Below are 25,105 nucleotides of genomic sequence, written 5' to 3'. Positions count from 1 at the left end.
TCATACAGAAAGAAAGAAGATGACAAAAAAGATGATGATTTCGTACAATCACAAGAGGTTTTCCTGCAACTTCGTTGCGGAAAACCAATAATAATAAAGATTTTATACAATAACAATAGGTGATCATTTTATTCTAAATGATCACCTAATTATCATTATAAACAACGTGCGCCTTCCTCCATTCGTATCTCTGTCGCCTGATATAGGATATAATAGGAATCCAGGCCTATGGATTGAAGTTTTTCTAAGCAAGGACTTTTTAAGAAAGTGATGCACAGCAAACAGAGAAACCCGTCACTCATAATAATATTACCCATGAACTCGTACACTCTGAAATAAACCACCATGCCAACGCCCAAAGCGGAAGTAGATTTTTAATGGCGGACCACGCATATTGACTGTCTTATGTAGGCTAGACATTCCAGAAAAATTGAATCAATTGACAATTTATTATGTCAGATGCTTAATTGACACTCTAAAATTGAGATATACACAATAGTAGTTAATAATACTAATATATTAAGGGTTATTTTAACCCATGCAATCTATAAAGTCAGGTATTTTATTAATCAATTTACTATTGACTCCATCTTTTGGTATTTCACCAACTCGAGTTATAGGCCTACACACTTGCGTCACTGAGTCATCTCCGATCGGCTATAACGTAAGGAGAGTTTAACCAGTCAGGCCTGAAGTGGAATGAACTGAAATACACCTAAAATTACCATTTAATCAAGTGCTGTAGGTAGGAATTTTATAAACTATAGACTGAATATTGAAAATTTAATTTGATTTTTTTCTTATTATATATTCTTTTACGAAATATATCCATCGGACTTTTTTTGGGTACGGGGTTAAGTTTTAGGAAGGAGTTGAAAACATTTCAACCGAGGAGACCGACTCCTTTCCCGCTTCCAGTCTGATAGGCTACATTGGCCTAGGAATTTTCATGGGTGTGGGGGTGAACAGTGTTTTATTAATTTACTTACTACTAGCTACTTAGCTAGACACTGTAGTGCTCATTTTAGGCAGTAAATGATTTTGGAAAGCTTAAACAAAATTTAAACATCCAGCTAAATACAAAAATATAATAAATTCAGTGTTTATTCAATTGTTAATTAATTTAATGTTCTAATCATGGATGGAGTCCATGTTCTAATCTATTTTATGTATATTATTATGTAGGCCTAAACTATATTGTATTGGAGTGTTGTATTGCAATCCAAGAGTCCGCTAGGCAGTGGCCTAGCTAGGCCAGGCAATTTTTTTTTCCTAGAATTGTTTAGCCCTTATTTATAAGAATTATCAAACTAGGGCCTAGGCCTACATACTAGCTTGTTGTATGTAAAAAAGCCATCGCTTAGGCGCTACAAATTTGATTGTTATTTCTGACCAAATAGAGGACCTGTCATTTAATAATGAATCTGACGGGTGTGTAGAAAGCGACGACCTCGAATTGGACGACTCCAACGACCCGGGCGACCTCGAATTGGACGACCTAGAATTGGACGACCCATAACACGAAACCGACGACCATTATAGCCTAGCCTAGCCTAGGCCTAGGCCAAAGTGTGGTATAACATCCCGAAGCCGAACATAGCCAAAGATCTTTAAACCATACCTTATATAATACTCGCAAGCAAACAATTGATTGAAAAAATACAGAAATATCGCCATTTGATACTGAATGTGTCGATACGAACAAACGAACAGATATGGAACGCCAAGAGTGCATCATTAAAACTGCATTCGACTCGATTAGCACACGAAATATCATAAACATGGCAAACCAGGTCAAAACGGCCCCTTTTTCAGCGGCGGCGTTGGCGTTCCATATCTGTTCGTTTGTTCGTGTCGACACATTCAGTATCAAATGGCGATATTTCTGTATTTTTTCAATCAATTGCTTGCTTGCGATTATTATATAAGGTATGGTTTAAAGATCTTTGGCTATGTTCGGCTTCGGGATGTTATACCACACTTAGGCCTAGGCTAGGCTAGGCTGTAGGGGTCGTCGGTTTCGTGTTATGGGTCGTCCAATTCTAGGTCGTCCAATTCGAGGTCGCCCGGGTCGTTGGGGTCGTCCAATTCGAGGTCGTCGCTTTCTACACACCCTGAATCTGACTGAGGGTATCATCAGTAGATGTTGCATACGACTGGCCCTGCTCTAGCTATTCATTATGGCATCCTTCATTATGACTCGAGGAAAGCTGTCTTGGTTGGTTGTGAACATGAAACATGCAAACATTTTAAGAATGAAAATAATCAAAGTTCAGAATATATCGGCATGTGTTACTATTATTGTCTATTCGCAAAATATGTCAATCTGTGAACCATTTGTCAGTTTTGAAGTTGAACTTGGTTTATATATATTTATATACAATAATAAAAAACCTTCTGGTTGACTATTTGTTTTAATTATTAAAAATTATGGTTTTTAAAGTATCAGGGGCCGGATTTATCAAACTTGTCAAAATCGTCTTAACTTTGCCTTAAATCCTTGATTTTGCCTAAGTCAGATTTATCAATATATCTAAGCAAAAAAATTTGCTTAATTTCGTCTTAAATCTAAGACAAACAACACCCTGCCTTAAGATGAAAAATTTCATCTTATCTCATTTCTGCAACAGAAACATTCTTTTTTAACAACGCGAGCGCGCTAGGCCGGAACAGTGAACATTCGGAAAGGCTATGCTAGTGCGTTTTTCCGCTGTACTACAGACGCTAAAATAATTATATCGATCTTCATAAAGATGGCCTAGAAATTGGACGAGCAAATCCAAAACTAATATTTTCGGGATAGGTACGACCCATTTGACTAACTTTTAGAAAACTGTATTGGCTGCCAAGGGTCGCTGTCATTGTTAAAAATAAATAAATGTTGATTTGATTTAAGTTTAGAGCGAATGATTTTCGTATGTATTTCCGACTGTTGTGCTCTTTCTCTATTTCAAGTAATAAAAACATTAGTAGCCAGATAAAATGTTATAGCCCCGTCATTGCTAAGAGAAAAAAGCAAATGCGTAAGCAAGGATTTTTCGTCTTAAGACATAATTTGCTGCCCTCTAGAGTTTAATTTTGCGCATGTGCAAAGTAAAATTTACCTAAGACAATTTTTTTGCTAAGACGGTTTGATAAATAAGCTTAAGTTATTTGCTTAAGCACTTCTTAAATATTTCAGCTTAAGCAAAAATATAAGCAAATATTGATAAATGCCAACTCAGGTAAATAATTGTTCATGATCAAACTTCCTGTACTGTAATTATTACCTAAAATGACACAAAAAAACACAAATTTTCACATTATTTTTTCAGGTTGACAAATAATTTGTTATTGAGCTATGGAGAATTCCTTTTTTTTTCCAAAATAAAAGATGAATGAATGAATGAAATAATCTTAATGTCCTGTTGAGGTGATGTAAATGCAGTTCTCATACTGTAACTAAAACGCAATTCTTTCTTGAAATCAGGCTTGTTTACAGTAGTACAGATTACAATAATACTGAGACCATCTTTTTGAAAGAAAAAAAATATTGACTAACTTTACATTACCAGTAGTCATATTTTTTACTTCACTGTATGGGACAAAATAAGCAAATACTGTACTGTAGCTCATTAACATTTTAAATATAAATTATAACATACCATGTTTTCAATTTCAATACTTTAAATTTGCTAATTACTGTAGAACGAGGAGAATTTAAAATCTGTTATGACATCATTATATCAAACTATGACATCATCAGACCAAAATAGACACTACTTTAAAAGGGTTAACAAGCATAGCATATCACAACACAACTTTGTTTGCATCTGTAACTGTGTGACATGTCTTGAACTGAAAGACGCCCACTGTATGATCAACCTTATATTCAGCAACATTACTACTGTATATAGTGAAATATCTGAGACTGTATTGCTTAGTATATTCTGGTTGTTCAATAATTGTGATTGTCGAATATAGATATTATTAGATTATTTTTGATAAACTATATTAAATTGTTTCTATTTTGTTTTCAGGACAACTGTATTTTTTAAAGTTTTAAATTTTATGACAAGATGCAGACAATAAAATGTGTTGTTGTTGGAGATGGAGCTGTGGGAAAAACATGTCTTCTTATTTCATATACAACCAACAAATTTCCTTCTGAATATGTACCGACAGTAAGTTGATTAAACATTATTTATATTTTTATATCATTAATTTTACTGGTGTATTACTAACAGTTACTGTGTAAATAATTTGGTTTAAAAGAATACATTAGTGTTGCACAAGTACATGTCTGCTAGCCTAGGTAGGATTTTACAGCAAACAGTTAAATGCATTTTCTATGCTCCTAAAGGCGATGGCAATAGTGTTTATTAACCCTACGAACCACCCTACAATCGACTCGTAGATTATTATAATTATAATAATACAGCGTAGGCTACTAAAAATACTTTGTACAGTAGGCTACATTCAGAACAATAATCTACGATCTACCTAATTTCTAGCCCTGAATATTTTTTTATCATAATTAATCCACATGATTTAATTTAAATAAAGAAGTTATCAAGAATGGTGAGCCAAATCATTTAGAACATACAGTACTGTATTTAAAATGTGTACCAATAAAATACAAGTTAAAATTTACATGTGTGTTTTTTCTTTAGGTATTTGATAACTATGCTGTTACAGTAATGATTGGAGGTGAACCATATACTCTAGGACTTTTTGATACAGCAGGCAAGTTGAACTTGTTATAAAAACCTAAAAATATTTATCAGAAGCCCTATTTATACATTAAGCATCATTTAATAAAGTATTCAATAATTATAAATTTATTTACAGGACAAGAAGATTATGACAGACTGAGACCTCTCAGTTATCCACAGACAGATGTGTTTTTGGTTTGTTTCTCAGTTGTTTCACCTGCATCATTTGAGAATGTGAAAGAAAAGGTAAGAGATTTTGTATGTAATAGCTACAAACTACTGCAATGTTCCCCACGTCCCAGCTTCGTGGCTGTGTGTGGCTATGAGCTATTGTGATCCCAATCCTACGAAATGCGTTGTTTTTCCATGCATGCATCTATTATCAGCTATCAAATGGAATAATGATTGACAAATAAGCAGTTAAGCCCGATATATTTACTAGGCCCAGAATGAATCTGGGATTGGAAGGAAAGAAAGGGTGAAGCATTTTGAATCTAAGGAAAGAGTAATAAAAATGGAGGAAGCTTGGTAACATCAAAGAGTTTTTGGTCTTGGGATGTTAAAATATCAACAAAGTGCCATGATGCGTTGGCATCTACCTATTCCTTTGAGTACAACACAAAACGCATGATTTGGCAAAACAACAGAGTAATTATAGTTAGGCCTACTGTACACCTGAATGAATATGTTGCTTTGAATGCAATAAAAATATTATACGATCACCTACCGACAATTGTAAATTAATATTTATTGTTTTAAATTCAACATAAATGTCATACATTATTGATGCGAAAGTGGTTGACAATTGCTATTTGCCAAAATAAAGTGAATTTACTGAATCCCTACAGTGTGTTTACCGTAATTTTGCAACAAAACTAGTATAGAATACAGTATTAACAGAATGATAACATTTTGTTCATTTATGTTTTTTGGTTAATCATTTATACTGTAGATTGTTTTGTAATGTAAATGCATAACTTTATATTGGATCATTCAGCTATGACAATTAAAATGTAAACTATTTTCATATTACAAATACAGTACAACTTGTAAAAAGGAAGCAAATATTTGACCTTTTCTTTTTGCAATTTATTAACAAGCCACTTCCTGCTACGGCATTTCCTATAGATTCTTGTTTTGTCAGCTTTTAATCTCATACCTGTTTGATTGTTTTATTCAATCTTTACACTGACATTTATAATTGTACTGTATTTCCAGTTAGAAAATGACAACATTTTGTATTCTTGAACAAATTTTGACTAAAATTATGACTAATTCAAGCCAACCTTGACTAAATCATGAAATACTGTATTAAAAATAAAACATTAACCAATAATATCCAAGTATAAAAATACAAATTCTGTGTACACACATACATTTTCAAATTAGTTCAACTTCAATCAAGTCATGTTCAATTAACAACAATTGAACACAGGAATATTCTGTAGTTCTGTAGTAATTTTAGGGAGAAGAGCCGAGACATTTGGTTTTGTCAAATACAATGGTTTATTTTTTACTAATTACAGTTAAAGATGTATTGTCCCTTTGTCAAATTCCAAAAAAATAAAAAATATTTCGTCTGGAAAATCGTCGCGAGCGAAAGTAAACAAAGATTTCAAACCACGAGTATACATTATGCATGATGCTAATTAGGATTGTTTACAACTCTTCACGGTTGAGAAGGTGTTTTCACACAGATCGCGAGGAAAAAATTAAAAAATTAAATTTAAAAAGATTTCGAAAAAAAGTGGGTCATTTTGAAGTATCATAATAGTTATTAACTTTCACCAAAAATTTGTCGAAAAAAAAATCATTTAACTGAAATACTGACGTTTTTTGGTTCAAAAAATAACTTTGACTTCCAGTCAAAGTTTTCAATCAAAACATACCTCATAATGCAACGCGCTTATTTGGCTACTCTGTATGCATACTCAAAAAACTTCCTCGCGATCTGTGTGAAAACACCTTCTCAACCGTGAAGAGTTGTAAACAATCCTAATTAGCATCATGCATAATGTATACTCGTGGTTTGAAATCTTTGTTTACTTTCGCTCGCGGCGATTTTCCAGACGAAATGTAATTAATTAATTTAGCTTTTAATTACGTAAAATTGTTGTTTTTGACTCAAATTTTCGACTTAAAGTGAATAACTTTAATATTACTTTGATATGGCCAATTTAAATTTAGAATATTTTGACCTTCATTTTTTTGTGTTTCAAGGGACAATACATCTTTAAGTAATAAGTTTGGGCAGATGAAATGTTTTTTGTTTTTCATAAAATGTTGTCTAAATTCTTTTCTATTGTATTAATGGTTAGTCTATAGTCTTAGATTTAATTTTTTTTTTGTTTCAGTGGCAACCAGAAATTACACATCATTGTCCAAAAACACCATTTCTACTAGTTGGTACACAGATTGATTTAAGGGATGATCCAGCAACAATTGAAAAACTACTCAAAAATAAACAGAAAGCAAATACTCCAGAACAAGGAGAGAAACTAGCTAAAGAACTGAAGGCTGTCAAATATGTTGAATGTTCTGCATTAACACAGGTTTGTATATGAGAAACTTAATTAAATTAGATTATAATGGCATCGGACAAATTTTTCTATTGTAAAGCCCTACTTTTTCGCGATTTTACAATTAAATCTATTTTGCAATTTTATTTCCTTGTTATGGTTGGCCAATAAATATACAAAATTCACTATTGTAAGATCTACCAAATTAAGTTTGCATCTACTCCAACGGATCTAGCAAGGAAAGTGAGATGATGGTATTTTTGTGACAAGTGTATTAAAGTATGTTGAAAATTTTCAAATTTAAATTTTTTAACAATCCATCCACAACACTTCTCAATCGATGAGGAATTTCCTTGTAGTTTTGAGTGAGATCTAGGCTGATTAGGGTCTGTAATTTTTGCCCGGTTGCAATTTTTAGAATGTTTTAATTACATCTCAACAAAACAATATAGATAATTGGCGATCTAAGTGTTAAAAGAATACTAAATATTACAATTTATTCATTTATTAACATTTTTCCGACTTGGAAAAGTTGGCCATGGCCTAGACCTGACTTTAAAGGACTTCATATTTAAAATAATATCTTACCCTAAATTTTCGTGATCATTTTTTAATCGCAAAAGTCGTGGAAATTAATGGTACATGAACATTTTGGGTAAGCAAACATTATTGCTGTTCTTATGTGTGAAAGTGATCATATCAGGCATAATAGTCTTACTATTTCACCAAATCTCTGTGGCTGTCCGGCTTTATTGAGAGACAGAGAGGGGCGCACAGTCTTTAAATTTGGAGGTTGCAGCTCGGTATAAGAAAGGAAATAAGAAAGTTCGCTTTTGTTAGGTCGTCAAGGTCAAATCTCAAAAAGTTAGTAGTCCTGAGAATATAGGGCGAGTATGTATTTGATACATAATATTTTAAACTACATTTGACACCCACTCTGGGGTGGGTACAGTTTACTTGCTAGTAATAATAATTGACTATTATTATGTCAACACAATTATTATTACAATTATTTAACAATTTAACTCTGTTTCACACATAAACCGGTGTTCCACCACAGATTACCACAAGATTACAGTCTTGCAGCGATTGATCTTTTCCAATCATGCTTCTAACACACAAGTCTTTTCTGGTGATGCCATAGAGTCCATATACTGTAATGCAAATGTGCTAGAAAATAACATTTTTCTTATGAACATTACTTTTATCAAAGAGGAATCTAATGTGAAATTTAATATTTATCATCATTTATCCATTGAAAAGTTGACAGTATCTTCAATATATTAATATTATTTGATGTCTGACTCTTTGAAATTAATTCTAAAGAATGTTTTTTGTTGTATTTTATAGAAAGGATTGAAGAATGTATTTGATGAAGCGATATTGGCCGCATTAGAACCTCCAGAACCACCCAAGAAAAAAAGGTGCCGATTATTGTAAGATGTTTACAGTAATGTGCTTATGTATAAAGCAACGATGCTACTCTTATTGTCAATATTTTGATTTAAGATAGTCCAATAAACATAAGGTACCCTATAAAGAAGCGGCTTTTATACATTTTTGTTTACCATGAGTAATGATATACTTTTGTTGCATTACATTTTTTTCCTTTAAATTGTAGGTTTAAGGGGATGATTTTGTTCATGTACCCAAAGGATTTAATGTAATAAGTTTCCCACCTTATAAGATATAAAACTTTGACCAAAATTGTTGAGGTGGAATAAAACAAACTCAGTTGAATAGGGAGCTTTGTATTACGGACATTGTAACCATTGATTATGCATTTTCTCATGAGGTGTCTAATACAATACATATTAAAGTACTGTAGGTGTCCATTGTCTTTAATCATCAGTGTAAATTGATTGTAACCAAATTTCCTAGTCAATTGATACGATTCATGCGAAACCGTTTATTATAGCAGTTTAACAAAATAAAATCTCCTTTTCTTTGTGGCTTTAAAACAAGAAGAAAAAGAAAGTTTGTTAGTCATCAATGCATTCTTAAACACAAACGCATGGAATTCCCTTCTCATCAATGTGAAGATAGATTTGGAAATGAAACTTTTCATATGATCATCATCATTCCACATCAATTATTATAATCAAAGTTTAATTGAGGAAATTGATTTGAGAGTATGTTTGTAGCTATTCAATTCATGGACACCATATAAATGTACTGTAATAATATGTAATGATGGTTACATGTAATTGTTTACAGTTATTATAGTTGAGTGGTAGATAGCAAATGTACAGATTTCAATCCAAATAACCTATCATAAACCTTAAAATAATTGATTCCCTGAACATACACATTTTGGTGAATATATGCGACTGAAACAATAGGGCCTTTGACGAAAACAATATAGTTCATCACCAGTTTACTAATGCTGATAACTATTTATTGTCCATACTGTAAGAAGATGGAAATACATTTAAAAGCTGGTGATTCAATATCTATTTACCAGGTATAAGCAATTAGCCTAGATTTGTAGATAAGGGTTTATGGTTAGTCCTCAACAACCAACTCATTCTAGAGTTGGTGAGTTATCTTGGAACAATGAGATTTGACGATGCATGTTGCTATTCTTCCATTCTAGTTATATTGAAAGTAAAATAAACCTGCCCTATTTAAGTTTGAAAAGAAGAGTCAAAAATGTAATCGTATAATAGTAAAATTTATCTAATTATTATAATACATTTATTTAAATATTCTGCTACAATAAACATTTTTAAATTAAGTAACTTTTTAAACATAATTTGATACATAAGATTTATTTATTTTATTGTTAGATTTATTTGTACAATACATGCTTACAATATGAATGCAAATACTTTTATGAATGAAGTTTGTAAAACAACCTTGTTCAGTTGTGGTAAGGCTATACTTTAGTTTTATTTGGCTTTTGTTAATAAAATGTTTGTTTTTTTTTAATGAAGAAAAGTGAAGTAGTAAGCGAGCATTAAAGCAACTTGCTTTTGTTTTTATTGCATTTCTTCTAAGGTAGTAGGTTGCATTCACAGGTCTGTTATGTTATACATTTATTTACATAGAGTATTAATATTTAACCTTTTTTCAGATTATAAATCATTTAAACATGATATAATATAATACTTACAATTAGACCTAGATCTCATACTCTATTGTAGTCCTTAATAAATTTGCTTCGTTATGAGACTGCATTATTATATAGTATTGTATTTCTTTCTGTCGTTGTACTACACTTTCATTTAAGCATTATAGAAAGTAAAACATAGAGTTAGAGCATGTCATTAAAATGTTATCATAATTGTTATTACTTGTATAAACTAAAAGGTATCACACCCAAACTATATCCTATAGGCTTTTCTGAAGGTAAGTTATACAATTTCCTTTTTGACGACATATATATATAAGCCAAAGATCTATAATGTGTTGATATATAAAGGGTGGTTGGAGAAGGGCATTCATTTAAATTGTGTGGCTTCACTTTCTTGTATGTTTACTGTGTAAGTGTCTCTGTTAACAAGAAATTGTAGTGACAATAATGCCAACACATTCCAGAGAAGCAAACCAAAAATTGAATAGATAATAAAAGGGATGAGAGAGTGGAATAGACGTGGTCCCCTTACTCATCCTGAATTCACTTTTTATGCTACTTGAGAGAAACAAGTTCCATATTTTAAAAATGTGAACAATGTCTATTGCATGTTACAACACACCTAAGTAGATTATTATTATTATGATTTGAGGATTGTGGGTCACATAATATGATATGATGTCATTGAGGGAGTGCAATGTCTTTATATGCGACGAGTACTGCAATTTCGTTTTTCTCATACATTTGTGTTACACTTGAGAAACCACTAGGCTGTTGAGTGAGTGCATTTATCAACCTGTAGTTTGCAAATTCTTCTCCACGTCCAAAATTGAAGCACTGCCTTTCGTCGAATAGTTTAGGCCTTGGCCTAGTCTTTTGTAAAAAGTAGGGTGTTATAAAGGAGGGTTTTTAGAGGGACGTTTATTCAAGGAAGGAGTTTTTTTGCGTAATAAGGTAACGCGAATAATCAAATAAATTCTCCCTAAATATAAAAAATCAAGATCAACATGCTTGTTCAATTGGAAGTCAGTGAATTTTACTACAAATAGAAATGTAGTTATGTACTGTATTATGCATGTGGCCGGCGTTTTTTTTAGGGGAGTTGTTTTTCCAAACGATGGGCGTTTACTCGAGTAAATACGGTAATTAATGTTTTACATTTGTGCAATGGAACAAATAATTTCATTCAGTGAAAGATGAAAATTTGTTATATATTTCACATGAAATTATTTGTACTATTGCAAATTCAAATTTCTAGTTTTATTTTTGCATGTATTTATTTGTCGCCCATCATTGAGCAACAAATTAATACATGCAAAAATACAACAGTTCGGCCTAATAAAATGGCTATAATGTAGTTATGTTGATGTCCAGTGTTGTGTTACAGCTTAATTTATATGACGCGTTTATCACTCAAGTTAACGCGATATTTTACTGATCAGCAATCCAAGAAAAAGGAGGAAGTACATGCAGCAGCAGTGCTGTCTGGACACTTTTTGTTTGGAGGAGGAGGATCAGTTTGTCGATGTTTGTTGACAGAAACAATAAACCTAAAATAGTAACAATAGATAGAAGTTGTATCGTTGAGTTACCGTGTTGAATTTAGGGGTTGTCTATTGCTGTTACCCACAAGAAATGGCGTCCAGAAGGTAAACAACTTGCTTATTTCTACCGCGCGCTCCCCTCCTATCTCCTAACTACCCTAGCCTATAGGCTACTACTAGCCTAGTACTAGCCTATAGGCTAAGCTTAGGCCCATACTCGCCTAGCTAGGCTACTACTAACTCTAGGCCTAGAGGCTAGGGGGACTGCCCAGGCTTACTTACTTACTTACCTAGGCCTAGGCTCCAACCCTAGGCTTAGTTACATCTAGCCTAATAGGGCCTCCTGTTAGGACCCAAATGGTGTGTGTTGCCTGCTGGGGGTTGCTGGCTTTAGTATTACTAACTAGGTAGGCCTAGGCTAGGCCTAACTGTTTGTTGCCACCTCTCTGCCTACAGTACCACTGATTATCTACTAGCTAGCTAGGCTATTTACTACTCAGTAGACTAAATAAAAGCCTAGGTTTACTTTTTTAAGCAGTATAAAAATTTGTCATTTGTCTGCTGTGTGTCATACCTTATGAATACCATGTCCGTCAAAAATATGACTTATCTGTAGGTGACCATGACGCACCCATGTTAACGTAATGTGACCATGTTGTTTATGATATGGTGGGTGGTAAATTGACGAACATTAACACACATTGTTCATCTAGATTTTTTTACCCCTGAGTCAATAATTATTTGTAAATGACGCACCTCTTCTGGGGGTCATATAGTGGATCATACTAATCTATTGACAAGTTCCTTTACCAATGATATATGATAAAGAATTTGGTCTTTGAGATTCTAGGGACATATAACATTTACATGGTCAACACTGAAGACCATTAAGAAGTTTATGGAATTACACTAAAATGAGGTTCATTCTGTCTCACAATCATCAATGTGTTCAGAGTTTACTTACGAATAAAGAAGTATATTAGTACAACTAACCATTTATGTGTACTAAACTGTACTGCTAGGAATATTCAAAAGTGTGTTACAATTACATTGATTTTTTTTTTATTAATTCTTTTATTCAGCTAAAAACCTGAAATAAATGCAAATTTATTATTACAGATGTATTGTCCCCCAAAAACATGAAAAATGAAGATTAATATTTAAAATAAAGACTTTGAATAGGCCATTTCACAGTTTTAATAAAGTTAATCACTTCCATAGAAATAAAAAACTTTAAAATTATATTGCTTTCACATAAATAGACAAAATAAATGGTTAAATTCAACCAAAAACCCATTGACTCCCAGTCAATAGACTATTTTTAAATTACAGTTTTTACAGGTAAATAATGGTTTGGTTTTTTTTCGATCCAATTTTAGTAGTGAATAACTACTGTATTATGTGTGGGACAATTTATCTTTAATATTCAAAAACATTGTTTTGTTCTTTAAAATAAGATGTAAATCCAAATAAGCATTAAAGTTTCTTTTATAATGTTCTTTCAATTTTCTATTGTTTTCAATAAAATGTGCCCTAATAATACTTGCAATTGGTCATTTACTTGGTGAGTATTTAGACATAGAGATGCAAGAGGTAAGCCTTATGCAATGAGTATACTTTACTTGCAATGATTCAACTAAATGTATGTTTCATGACCTGATTTTTGAGTCATCAAAATGAGTCAACGTCTTTCTGTTTCATAATATAGTTTTGATTTTTTTAATATTAATTTACAAAAAAAAATCACAAAGCAATTATAGATTTTGAAGAGGATTTGTTTACTTTCAATTTCAAAGTATGTAATAAATAAAAACATGCAGGTTCTTTTTTTCAATACAAGATTTTGTACTAGTAGTGAATTCATCTTTTGTTAATGAGGAAGTAAAGTGTTAATGTTATATTTCAATTCTGTATTATATTTGTTTGTACAGTACAAACATTATATAAGTTAGTAAGTATTTTTACAATTTATTTACATTTTGTTGGATATGATTCAAGAGGGCCCTTAGGTTTATGTGTACTATATTATTAATAACTTTTAATTATTATCATTAATTTTTCAGTAATCATTACTGTATGCACTCTGTTAGTGTAAATATTTGATGTAATTTCCTGGTAATTAAGTAAACTCCTTATATCAGACAATGGTTTTTTTTTATTTTATTACCCACTGTACTATGAGTTTAATGCTAACTGTACTGAAACCTGTCAAAAGATTACATGTAAAGAAACTCTGTCTCCGAACCATAATGAACATTTCAAGACAAGATAAAACAACATACAGTAGAAGTGTCAAAATGCTACCAATAAAGGACTTGCTAATAACTGTACCAGTAAATCAAAATGCAACTAACAATAAAGGACTTGCTAATAACTGTACCAGTAAATCAAAATGCAACTAACAATAAAGGACTTGCTAATAACTGTACCTGTAAATCAGAGATTGACACAAATATGTTGAGAAGATAGACCAGCAGCGGTTCCCTTGGCAGTTTATACTTTACTTTTGCGCACAGTTATGCGATAATAAATGCAAACAGGGTATAGACCAATAGACCAATCTCTAAGATTTAAAGACACTGTGAACAGTTCAAGACAGAGCTGTGTGGAGGAATCTGATCAGACCTACCAGTCATCATTGTCTATGACCACTGTTAGGATGATGATAATTATTATTAAAATCCAGCTGGATAATAAAATTGATTGTTTGATAAAGTTTTGTTTTCAAATGATCTTTATCACCACTAAAAGCGGTGTTTGACTGTATGGTACTGTAGCCTCATTACAAATAGGCCCCTTTTTTAATTTTACCCATGCCATGTTCTCAGTTTAAAACCTTTGAACAAAGTGGGTCAAGTTTGAGGTGTCCTGCTTTATCTCAGAACCAAATTAGTAAGAGTTAAATTTGTTTGATCATTTTGTCAAAGAGTCAAGTTATAGGTAGACTACTTTATATAATAATATATAACATTTTGGAAAATTAAACTAGTTCAAGTACAATCTGATAGATGCATTAATTGTCTTAGTAAGACTATTATTACTGACAGTATTTAACAATGTTGTGCTTAAATGTATTACATTACAAGTTTAATTATATGGTAAAAGTTTATGATGTGTGCATCCAATAGTTGCTAGTAGCACTGGTGTACAAGTAGGCTTGGCTGAATCAGGAAGTACCATCAGTTATTAAGGATGTCTCATGACCAGTTGTTTGGCAATTCATACACAAGGAATAAGGAAGTTAAAAACTAAAAAACAATTAGAAAATCTAGGGAAACTTAGACCTGTAGTAGTGCGAGTTAGATAGACATGCCATGCTACTGTGTGAACATTATGTTCAATAAAACCTTTCCTTGTTTATTGCAATTGGTAGAATTTGTTAATGTTAATAATAGTATACAGATTTAATGTGTTCTGTTGGACAATTTTGAATCATAAATTTAAATGTTTGAGCATTGTTTGCATTGTGAGGTGCAAAGTGTATATTCTTTAAGTAAATAAAAGAACTATTTTAGAACATTAGTTCCCACAGTGCAAAATAAGCCAACATGTCAATGTTTAGATACTGATAATGATATACTGTACTTTTGCAATGGCCTACACATTTATTTGACATGAATAATTTTAAAACACTATTTAGACTTTTTTCTGGTTGATTAAACAATTTATGTTCAATAAATTTGTAATTTTTGTTTTTAGGTGGTTTCACCCAAACATTTCTGGATTAGATGCGGAGCAACTTTTGTTACAACGAGGTTTTGATCGTAGTTTTTTATGTCGCCCAAGCAAAAGCAACCCAGGTGATTTCACATTATCTGTCAGGTATGTGACAAATGTAACAATAATTCAATCAATGTGATAACATTATTATTTTCTTTTATTGATTATGAAATTGTCTTTGTCAGATTAATATTTCTTTCCATTATTCATTGGATGATTGTTTTATTTCAAAATTTAAAAAATGTATTGACAAACATATAGCAACTAAATGTTATATTATTTTAAATAGTGTAAGAAAGTCGTAATGATAGTTGTAACCATTTAAAAAAAAAGTTATTCAAAATGTGTCTGTGATATTTGTAATTTGTTTGTTTAGATAACAGGATAATAGCAGGATACCGTCAAAACTAAAAGACGGATCTTTACCACATTTAAACCACATAAAGATATATGTGGTCACGGACCAGGATCCCAATTCTGAACCACTTTTAGGCCCTCGGATGAAGGCCAAATTGTGACTTTTTGTGGTTACCAACTGCAAACTACATAACTTTTATATAACATTAACAATAAACATAATATCATTATGTTTGGTCTACACTTTAGTGTTCGGTATTTTAAACAATAGAAATTCAAAAACATGTTTAATTTTGGAAGTCGACGCTTGGCGGAGATATGTGATCGTTGCTTTAATGTTTTTGTTCTATATAACTGTTTAGTCCAGTTGACTAGGTCTATTCTTCTTTCAAACTTGTTGCAAAATGTTTATGTAACTTAAATATATCTTGATATTAAAAAGGAGGAATGATGAAATTACTCATATAAAAATACAGAGCACAGGTGACTACTATGATCTTTACGGAGGTGAAAAGTTTGCTACTCTAGCTGAGTTGGTACAGCATTATACGGAAGGACACAATCAACTTAGAGAACGTAATGGGCTTGTTATAGAATTAAAATTTCCACTCAATTCAGCTGATCCAACAACTGAAAGGTATGTAAAAAAAATAAGTAGTTTGTTCTGGTGAATTAGTATGTCTTTTATTAATTTCTGTTATTATTAATTTATGTCGTTTGAGACTAATCAGAGCCGACTCAATGCTGGTCTGGAATTACCACAGTCTTCCTTAAATAGGCATTGTACCAGTTTTCAATACCCTGTCAATACTGTGTGTGTCATTTTAAGATAATCAATACAGGTTTGCTGTTTGACAAATTACCATACAAAGCCTAATGTGTTTTTTGGCAATTTTGCTTCTATTTTTTTTTCATAAACAGTACACAATTTTTAAGGTTTGCTGATTAATATTAAACAGAGGCAGTTCAAGTCAACTCTAGTGGTCTGGGATTGTAACTGATAAGAGTTAATTAAGACCATAAACAGATGAAATTTTCACAATTCTCTTTTTTAATTATTAGGTGGTTTCATGGACATATAACTGGAAAAGAAGCTGAAAGATGTTTGACAGAAAAGGGAAGGAATGGAAGCTATCTAGTGCGGGAAAGCCACAGCAACCCAGGCGATTTTGTGTTGTCAGTGAGAACAGATGACAAGGTTACACATGTTATGATCAGATCAAAGGTAACAATTTCTTTTTAATATTGGTATTGGTTCACAAGCATATCGCTAAATATGAATTAAGATAGTTTATACTGTTAATTGTGCAGCACATGTAAATGTAGTGATATCAATAAAATGTGATGCCGCTGAGCTATAACAGCGATAAGAAAGGTGCATTTATTCCTTGATAACTCATTATTAATCATTCCTTTACAAGTTTTTAATTGCTTCCATCTGACTTTTGCGTTCATCGGATGCTGTAGTTGATCGGGCAAGTTTGAACCAATCCTTTGGGACGATTTCAGATATATATTTGATTGAAATGATTTGTATGCTACTTTATATATGAATTTCAATCTATTTTGTCTCACTGAAAAAATGGGCATGTGTACAAGGAAGACTCCATTGTATTAATTACATTACAAAAGAATTGTTGACAGAATAGCATTGTAGTCAAATAAGGTTCTCTTTTGCATGGACTTTAATCCTGGTATTGATTTGGCAGGATGGTCGCTATGATGTTGGTGGAGGAGAGCAATTTGATACATTGGCTGACCTTGTTGAGCATTATCGGAAGAATCCAATGGTAGAGACATCAGGTTTGGTTGTCCACTTAAAGCAGGTAAGCCAACAATTGTAGAGTGATATCAAGCATAGTTGGAAGATTCTACCTGATGTAAGCGGTTGCAGATTTGAAAAATTGCCAGAAGGCGTATTATTTCTACTATTTTTTGTTTTTTCACATTGGTGTGTAATTAACTAATGATTTATTTTATATTGTATGACCCATGTTGTAAGTGGTATTGTTTTGCAGCCATTCAATGCAACACGTATATCTGCAGCTGGCATTAAAGATCGAGTGGATGTCTTAGAACGTGAAATGAGATCAGCAAAAGAAGAGAATGCAAAGGCTGGATTTGAAGAAGAGTTTGAGGTTAAACTTTAATATTGATTATTATAATGCATGTTCAGCTTTTTGTAAACATTGTATGCCCTGTCTATAAATGTTCTACTCCGTGTTAACAATTGAAGAACTGCCTTTTTCAATACACTTCAGCCTTCGACAATGTTTAAAGATAGAAGCAGCAGATTATTGAATAGAAGTTTCCACCTCGTTAGATAGACCAGTCAATCAACTCATAAACATTCATTATTTGTATACTAATGGATAGTATTTTCATTGCAGAACTTACAACAAATGGATAGTAAATACCTGTTACCAAGAAAGGTTGGAGCAATGCCTGACAACAAAGCAAAGAATAGATACAAAAATATCTTGCCATGTAAGTTTCACACCAGCAAACCTTCAAAGCGAATCGTTAAAAACATTTTCAGTGACATTAAAAAATAGATGGCTGTCCATCCAGCAGTATAATAATGTTTAGTTTTACCATAATATATTCAATTCACAGTTAAACAAAAAAAAATGTGTTTACCAAAAAGTGCAATAACAATTTTTAATTTGAAGAAAAATAGCTTTCCTATCAGGCTTTTGGTTCTGGTGTTGGCTCTGGCACTGTCCGTCACACTTTGGAATAAAGTGTACTGTTGAATTAGTAAATTATTATTACCTATTGGTGGAATAGCCACTGCTTCCTTGGGCTTGATTGTAACAAGCAAGCTCAGTGGTCAAGAGGTTTGAATGCCAGCCCTGTGATCTGGATGTGGGTTCGAGTCCCACCTAAGAATTATTTATTTTTGTGCAACTATTCTTAAAATGTACTTAGCAGAAAGTGCAATTACGTCAGAGTAGGGTAAACATCTAACCAGTTTTTATTTATTTTTTATTTATATTACAGTTGACCATACAAGGGTGTTATTAACAGATTCTGAACCCGGTGATTATATCAATGCAAACTATATAGATGTAAGTATACTACACATCTGCTACAAGTAAGTGGAAACATGTTTTGTTTTCCAAATGCTATTTTAATAGTATTAATGCAGTTTAAGGGAGTCTGAAATTGTTTTAATAACAAATTTACCAGAAAATTATTTTTCTTGAAAGCATATTTGTTTATGCCTAAACTGTATTATGGTGTATTTTATTAATATATAAATTGAATTATTACAGCCGGATAACCCCCTACTCGTCTCAAAAGATGTATTAGATTCTTTAAAGTGAACACAAGCATTTTGGTTACACTGGACCTACACTTTATACTACTTATCCGGGATGACGCTCTACCACTAGATTGTATAGAAAAACAGTTTTAAATGAAAAACAAAAATGTTTGTGTTCCTTTCACACCATCACTATTGAATTAGTAATTGAATTCTGGGTGTGTGTATATACACATATATAGATGTGTGGTGAAAGAAGGGTTGAAATTGTTTGGGTTTTTCTGTGAGTTGTGTACTGGCAAACATTCCTGTATGGAATAGATTGCCCAGTTTAAAGAAGAACTAAATAAAATAAATACTGTTTTCAGATGAGTAAAGCACAAGCAATACAACAACAAGATGGCCTAATTGATAAATTAGATTCACATTGGGACAATATGAAGAAATACGTTGCTACACAGGGTTGTCTGAAAGATACAGTTGTTGATTTCTGGAGGATGATATGGCAAGAAAATTCTAGAATTATTGTCATGACAACGAAAGAGGTTGAAAGAGGAAAGGTAATATATCAAGTATTGATACATTTACCCCTTATGTTTATCCAAGTATAAATATCTTGATGATAATGTTATTTTATATTTGTTGACAATTTTTATGAATTTTTTTAGGAAGCTCCCATCAACCACTTCACTAACTACCTATTTTGAGAATATAGATGAATTTCTCAAATAATTATAGTGTACCAGGTCTAGGTCACAGTGTCCATATAATTTTATTTCATTTTTGTGAGGTCATAATAATAATAATAATATCTACTCCATGCAGGGTCATAACCACCAGTACGGTTGGTAAGGTTTCAACCTGACCACTTTTCCACATAGGCCTTTGACAACCCAGTGGCTGATCAGAGATTGTTCCTATTTCTTCCGAAAACCGGACCACTTTATTTCTTGTGGCTACATCACTGCTAAGGTTACACTTTATGTAGTGTTGTATCTGAATAGAAGTATATTGGAGATTTAATTTATCCATGTTTTTCTAGTTCTGTTATTTAACTTTAACAATTTGTCCCTTAAGTATAATAAGTTGTCTTACTTTTAGAATAAATGTGTAAGGTATTGGCCTGATCGAGGAAATACAAAGACATGGAATAAGATATCTGTCACTTCAGATCATGAACATTCAATGGCCGATTATGTGTTACGCAATTTCTCTGTTCAACACTCGGATTTTGTAAGTTTATTTTGAAGTATTTGTTCTAATTCATTTTTCTTGGTTCAATGCTAGTAGATACTTTATCATTACTTCTCCAAAATGCTATAAAATGAAGTACTAATTTATTGGATCACAATTTAACCTTTTCTTTACTTTTTATAGCCTGATGAAATTCGAGAAACATATCATTTTCATTTTAAAAGTTGGCCCGATCATGGTGTTCCTCAAGAACCTAGTAGAGTGCTCAATTTTCTTCATGACTACAACAATAAACAAGAATCAATTCCTGATGCTGGACCTATCGTAGTGCATTGTAGGTTCGTATAAACAACATTTAATATTGCAACCAAGGCTCCAATAGAAATTTGTCAAAGACAATAGACATCTTCAGCCTGATTGATTTCATATGTACTGTGCTGTACAATTTGTCTTTGGTAATATGAACAAAAGGTTGTACTGTACAAAAGTTTAAGTAGCAAATTTAATGGTATCACATGATATTCTGGAATAGTGTATGGGTTTACCAAAATTATGTATTATAAAAATGCTTAATAATGTAATCTGAGATTTTGTTTTTTCCTAGTGCTGGTATTGGAAGGACGGGAACATTTATTATGATAGATATAGTATTAAATCTCATCAAACAACATGGTATGCTGTTTTTAATTATATAGTTTATGTCTGAATAGTATACGTTTTTATAAAATTTCAATGACTAAAGCTATAAAAAAAACTTTGTTAGGTTTTGATGCATGCATAAAGCACTGTTTTATTAAACATACAAATATTGACCCTGTCTCTGTCTACACTATCAAACTTGTCATGTGACACAGTGATGTCATAAAACTACCATATTTGGGCACATCACTACCATTTTTGGGCACATCACATTTTGCTTTGTCAAATTAGTTTGATAGTGTAGACAGAGCTCTATACCAAATGAATTAATTTAAGAACAGTCCTGCATGTATGTATGTTCTTCAATGCTTGTTGTCAATGGAGCTAGATGTAAAGTTGGACTGTTCCATTTTAGTTTATAGTATTCTTTTTTAAACAAACCATTAATGAATAAAAAAAAACTAATATACTGTACATTTTAGCATTTTAAAAACTATATAAACTTTTTGTTATTTATTAATAATTGTCTTATATAGCACTTGATAAAATTTAAAATCATCTATTTATTGCAATATTATTTCTTTTGGTTTGAAATCTGTTGTATGTTTGTTTCAGGGTTGGATTGTGAGATTGATATTCATCGAACTATCCAAATGCTTAGAAGTCAGCGCTCTGGGATGGTTCAAACCGAAGCACAGTACAAGTTTATTTACCATGCAGTACAACATTATATTGAAACACTAGCTCAGAGGGTGCAAGCTGAAGTGGTAAGAATCCTTATTTATTTTAGTGGTCTTGCAATAGTATACTAACATGAAAGTTGTTATATTTATTATTCTACGTCAGTTTAAAGAACACTAACATGATTTTCTTGCTTTCCTGTACAGTAAATGTTTAAAGTACCAAAACCAAACACTAACTCCTATTTTGCCATTTACAAAGTGGTCCAATACAGGATTTGAATTAGTAGAATATACTTACTTCTCAAATTTGTAGATTCACTATCTATGTGGACACACATTTCAATTGACACCTGTACAAGAGAAATTATGTGAATTGTGAATTGTGTAGTGAAATTACACTCTTCCATGGTGAGGGCAGTACATTATCTTGTCAGCACCTGAAAATGCAGGAACTGTCGTCACCAGATTTTAATTGCTTGCATAAACACATTGCACCAACTGAAAAAAAACTACTGACACATTTTTCACCATCAAAGTTTTTCAGGTGAAGCCAGATTTCGCACTTATGCTTCTGACGATAGCCACATATTCTATTTCTCATGTCCTAATTGCTGCAATAAGTTCTTTTCTTTTGAATGAAATGTTTTTTTTTATACTATAGCAAAATCAAAAAGTAGGTCGAGAATACATTAATACAAAAAAAGCACATGAAGATTTGATGGCCCTTAATAAAGGAGCACAGTATGAAGAGCCAAAATTGTATGAAAACATCAATCCTGTATCAAAATCACAGGTGAGTCAATATTGCACTACTATGTGAGATTAAACAGTTATTATAACACACATAAGTAGATTTTTTCATTTGATTGGAGGATTGTGGGTCACATGTGTTATTGAATAAATGTTCTATTGCACTCTTAATGACCTTATCGAGAGTGTAATGTCGTTATGTGTGTGCAGGTACTGCAATTTGATTTTGTCCATTCATTTTTGTTACACACTGAGCAACCACACGCAAGAGGCTGTCAATCATTTTTCTACTGCATGTCCAAAATTGGAGCACTGCCTTTTCAAATGATTTAGGCCTTGGCCTAGCCTCTCGCTAAAAGTAGGTGTGTTATAAAACAAATAATTAATGTTTTATATTCATGCCAAAAATAATTTCATTCTGTGAAAGATGAAAATTGTTATATTATTATATTTTCACCTCATCAAATTATTTGTGCTATCGCACCAAAATATGGAACAACCAACTTAAAGGCTTAATTAATTTACTCACAGAGGTCGGTTTCATTTGTAAATTGTCAAATATAGATCACTGTAGATGTACATAGATTTGTGTGATTAAATAAAGTTTGAAGTCATTGTCATAATACTATTTTTGACAGATAAAGAAGCAACCACAGCTACCTAATAAAAAGTAAAGAATTCAGCGTTCATCAACACGGACTGCAAACACAAAGATACCTGAGTACATCCACGCATTGCATGTGCTTATCATGAAATCAATGCTATGAATAAATGCCTCACTAGACATTTGATATCCGCTTCCAATGTTTATGGATTCTATGTCTCATCTAAAAGGAATTCATTTCGTATAGATCACTGTTAATTTAAAGTGACTTAAACACCTCAAAAGTAATTTTCCTATTGTATAATTGAGGTATTTATTGGAAGAAAAAGAGTATGCAAATGTTTAACAATTTTATCTATGATGAAAAGACGTAAATACAAAATGTTTTAAAGTGACAATTATGAAAACCCAAAATGAGTGTTTAGATTGTAACTGTACTATTGAAAATAAACTGAAAAATCAGATGAGTTTCGATACTATTTACCTATCGTTGTCTATATTATTGCTAATAGATATGTACAGTATTATTATTATTATTATTATTATTATTATTATATCTTAAAACAATTTCATCTTTTTTATCCTTTTAAAGAGTAGTATGTTAATTTCATTAATTGAAAATACTAGTACTGAACTACACTTAAAAACATGATTTGTCGCATATTTTTATCAATTTATATCTACAATGATATTTTGAAATACATGTCACCATGATACGATTTAAAATGTTGTGTTTGAAAGATTTGTTGTCACTAACCGGGCTGTTTATTCATTTAATGTACATCATTTTTGTTTTTGTAATTTATAAATAGCATTTTCATGGCTAATGTCTCAGCTAGGATAATCCAAAATGTGCCTCAAACACATCACACAAAATCAGAAATTAGCAAATTTTTTTAGTTTACTTTTAAATGTGTTATACTTGTATGTATGTTTGTATTGTAAGAAAGGAACATAATTTGAATTTATGAAATTGACATACCACTATATAAATATATATATTGAATCTCTCAAGTTTTATAAACTATATACAATAGGATACTACTAAATAATAAGGTTAGTTGTTACAGTAATAATACATTGATTTAATAGGTGATTTTCATAATATAAGATATCAACTGGTTTGATGCTATGAAATTTGTTTTTATTGATATTAAAATAAATTAAGGTTATCAAATAATTTGATTCTAATAAAGTATTATATTTTGTTGCTGGTATTTAGAATTCTTATTGTTTTATAGAAACACAAATGATTAATCTTGGTGATCATGACTTTATTATTAAAAAGAGAAAACCAAATACTGTATAGAAATTATGTGCTACTAATAATTTGAACATTTGTATTGTACTATTGGACATTGTTTTAGCAACTGATTTTGAAAATGTATATAGATTAAGCTCTATAAATGTATTTGTTAAATAACTTAGCTTTTGCATATGTAGCAGAAATACGAAATAATAGTGTATACACACATATTGTGCGTAGCCTATACCATTAATCAAAGTGCCGCTCAAATTCTCGTTAATTCATTGGTAGTTGGCATTGTATTTTAAACTCATATTGCCTGTAGATTTAGAAACGTTGTTAATTTGAACAATTTACACAAAAACAAATATAATCGACTTATAAATAAGAAGCGTATTGAAACGTCAGCTCATTTTTATCTGTATACGGTTAGGTTAGGCGCAGGTTGGCTTGGTTCAGGTTTGCACAACTGGAAAGTACTGTAGTACCAAGAAGTTATATAATCGTGTAGTCATAATCTGGTGTTGATGTGCTTTACCACAAATGGTAAAATTAGTCAGTCAGCCTTTAGCAGAAGGAGGTATTTTGCTAACAGTTTCAAACAAATAGATATCAAAGCTTAGCGCAGAGATCGTTGATTAAATAAATGCGATTGTTGTATTTGGAGACGATATACGATTAAATCTGTAAATTCATAGGCCTATGCATAAACATGTATCAATAATATTAATGTACGCTCCGATTGTAACTTTAAACACGCATAATTGAAATGCGTAGAAAAGATGCACCCCCAGCAGCCGTGTAGTGATGG

General features: G+C 31.8%; 2 protein-coding genes across 3 annotated transcripts; both read left to right on the top strand.

Moving 5' to 3' along the window:
• The first annotated feature begins 376 nt into the window (after positions 1-376).
• Positions 377-10,392, top strand: LOC144858431 (cell division control protein 42 homolog). 2 transcript variants are annotated; one of them, XM_078714663.1, is made up of 6 exons: positions 377-741; positions 4,020-4,163; positions 4,653-4,725; positions 4,831-4,940; positions 7,049-7,246; positions 8,564-10,392. In XM_078714663.1, the coding sequence occupies exons 2-6, from the start codon at positions 4,059-4,061 to the stop codon at positions 8,651-8,653; spliced, it is 576 nt and encodes a 191-aa protein (XP_078570789.1). In that variant the 5' UTR covers positions 377-741; positions 4,020-4,058; the 3' UTR covers positions 8,654-10,392. The 2 variants fall into 2 exon arrangements, with proteins under 2 accessions (XP_078570789.1, XP_078570790.1); XM_078714664.1 differs by having other exon boundaries at positions 377-745.
• A 1,372-nt stretch (positions 10,393-11,764) lies between these two features.
• Positions 11,765-24,685, top strand: LOC144858626 (tyrosine-protein phosphatase non-receptor type 11-like). Its single transcript, XM_078714715.1, has 15 exons — positions 11,765-11,938; positions 15,533-15,655; positions 16,353-16,547; positions 16,973-17,135; positions 17,620-17,736; positions 17,929-18,048; positions 18,301-18,397; positions 18,914-18,981; positions 19,547-19,738; positions 20,280-20,411; positions 20,556-20,710; positions 20,977-21,044; positions 21,627-21,778; positions 22,356-22,487; positions 23,083-24,685. The coding sequence occupies exons 1-15, from the start codon at positions 11,925-11,927 to the stop codon at positions 23,116-23,118; spliced, it is 1,764 nt and encodes a 587-aa protein (XP_078570841.1). The 5' UTR covers positions 11,765-11,924; the 3' UTR covers positions 23,119-24,685.
• The last annotated feature ends 420 nt before the right edge of the window (positions 24,686-25,105 follow it).

Source organism: Antedon bifida, chromosome 2, assembly GCF_963402885.1.
Source record: "Antedon bifida chromosome 2, ecAntBifi1.1, whole genome shotgun sequence".
NCBI lineage: Eukaryota > Metazoa > Echinodermata > Crinoidea > Comatulida > Antedonidae > Antedon > Antedon bifida.
The sequence above is the reverse complement of the archived record's forward strand: the minus strand, read 5'-3'. Positions and strand labels throughout refer to the sequence as shown.

Excerpts from the sequence above, each read along its gene's own strand:
- LOC144858431 (XM_078714663.1), top strand. The coding sequence starts at position 4,059 with ATGCAGACAATAAAATGTGTTGTTGTTGGAGATGGAGCTGTGGGAAAA. Across the intron at positions 4,164-4,652 it reads CTTCTGAATATGTACCGACA|GTATTTGATAACTATGCTGT; the intron begins GTAAGTTGATTA and ends TTTTTTCTTTAG. Across the intron at positions 4,726-4,830 it reads AGGACTTTTTGATACAGCAG|GACAAGAAGATTATGACAGA; the intron begins GCAAGTTGAACT and ends ATTTATTTACAG.
- LOC144858626 (XM_078714715.1), top strand. Across the intron at positions 17,136-17,619 it reads ATGTTATGATCAGATCAAAG|GATGGTCGCTATGATGTTGG; the intron begins GTAACAATTTCT and ends TTGATTTGGCAG. Across the intron at positions 19,739-20,279 it reads AAGAGGTTGAAAGAGGAAAG|AATAAATGTGTAAGGTATTG; the intron begins GTAATATATCAA and ends TCTTACTTTTAG.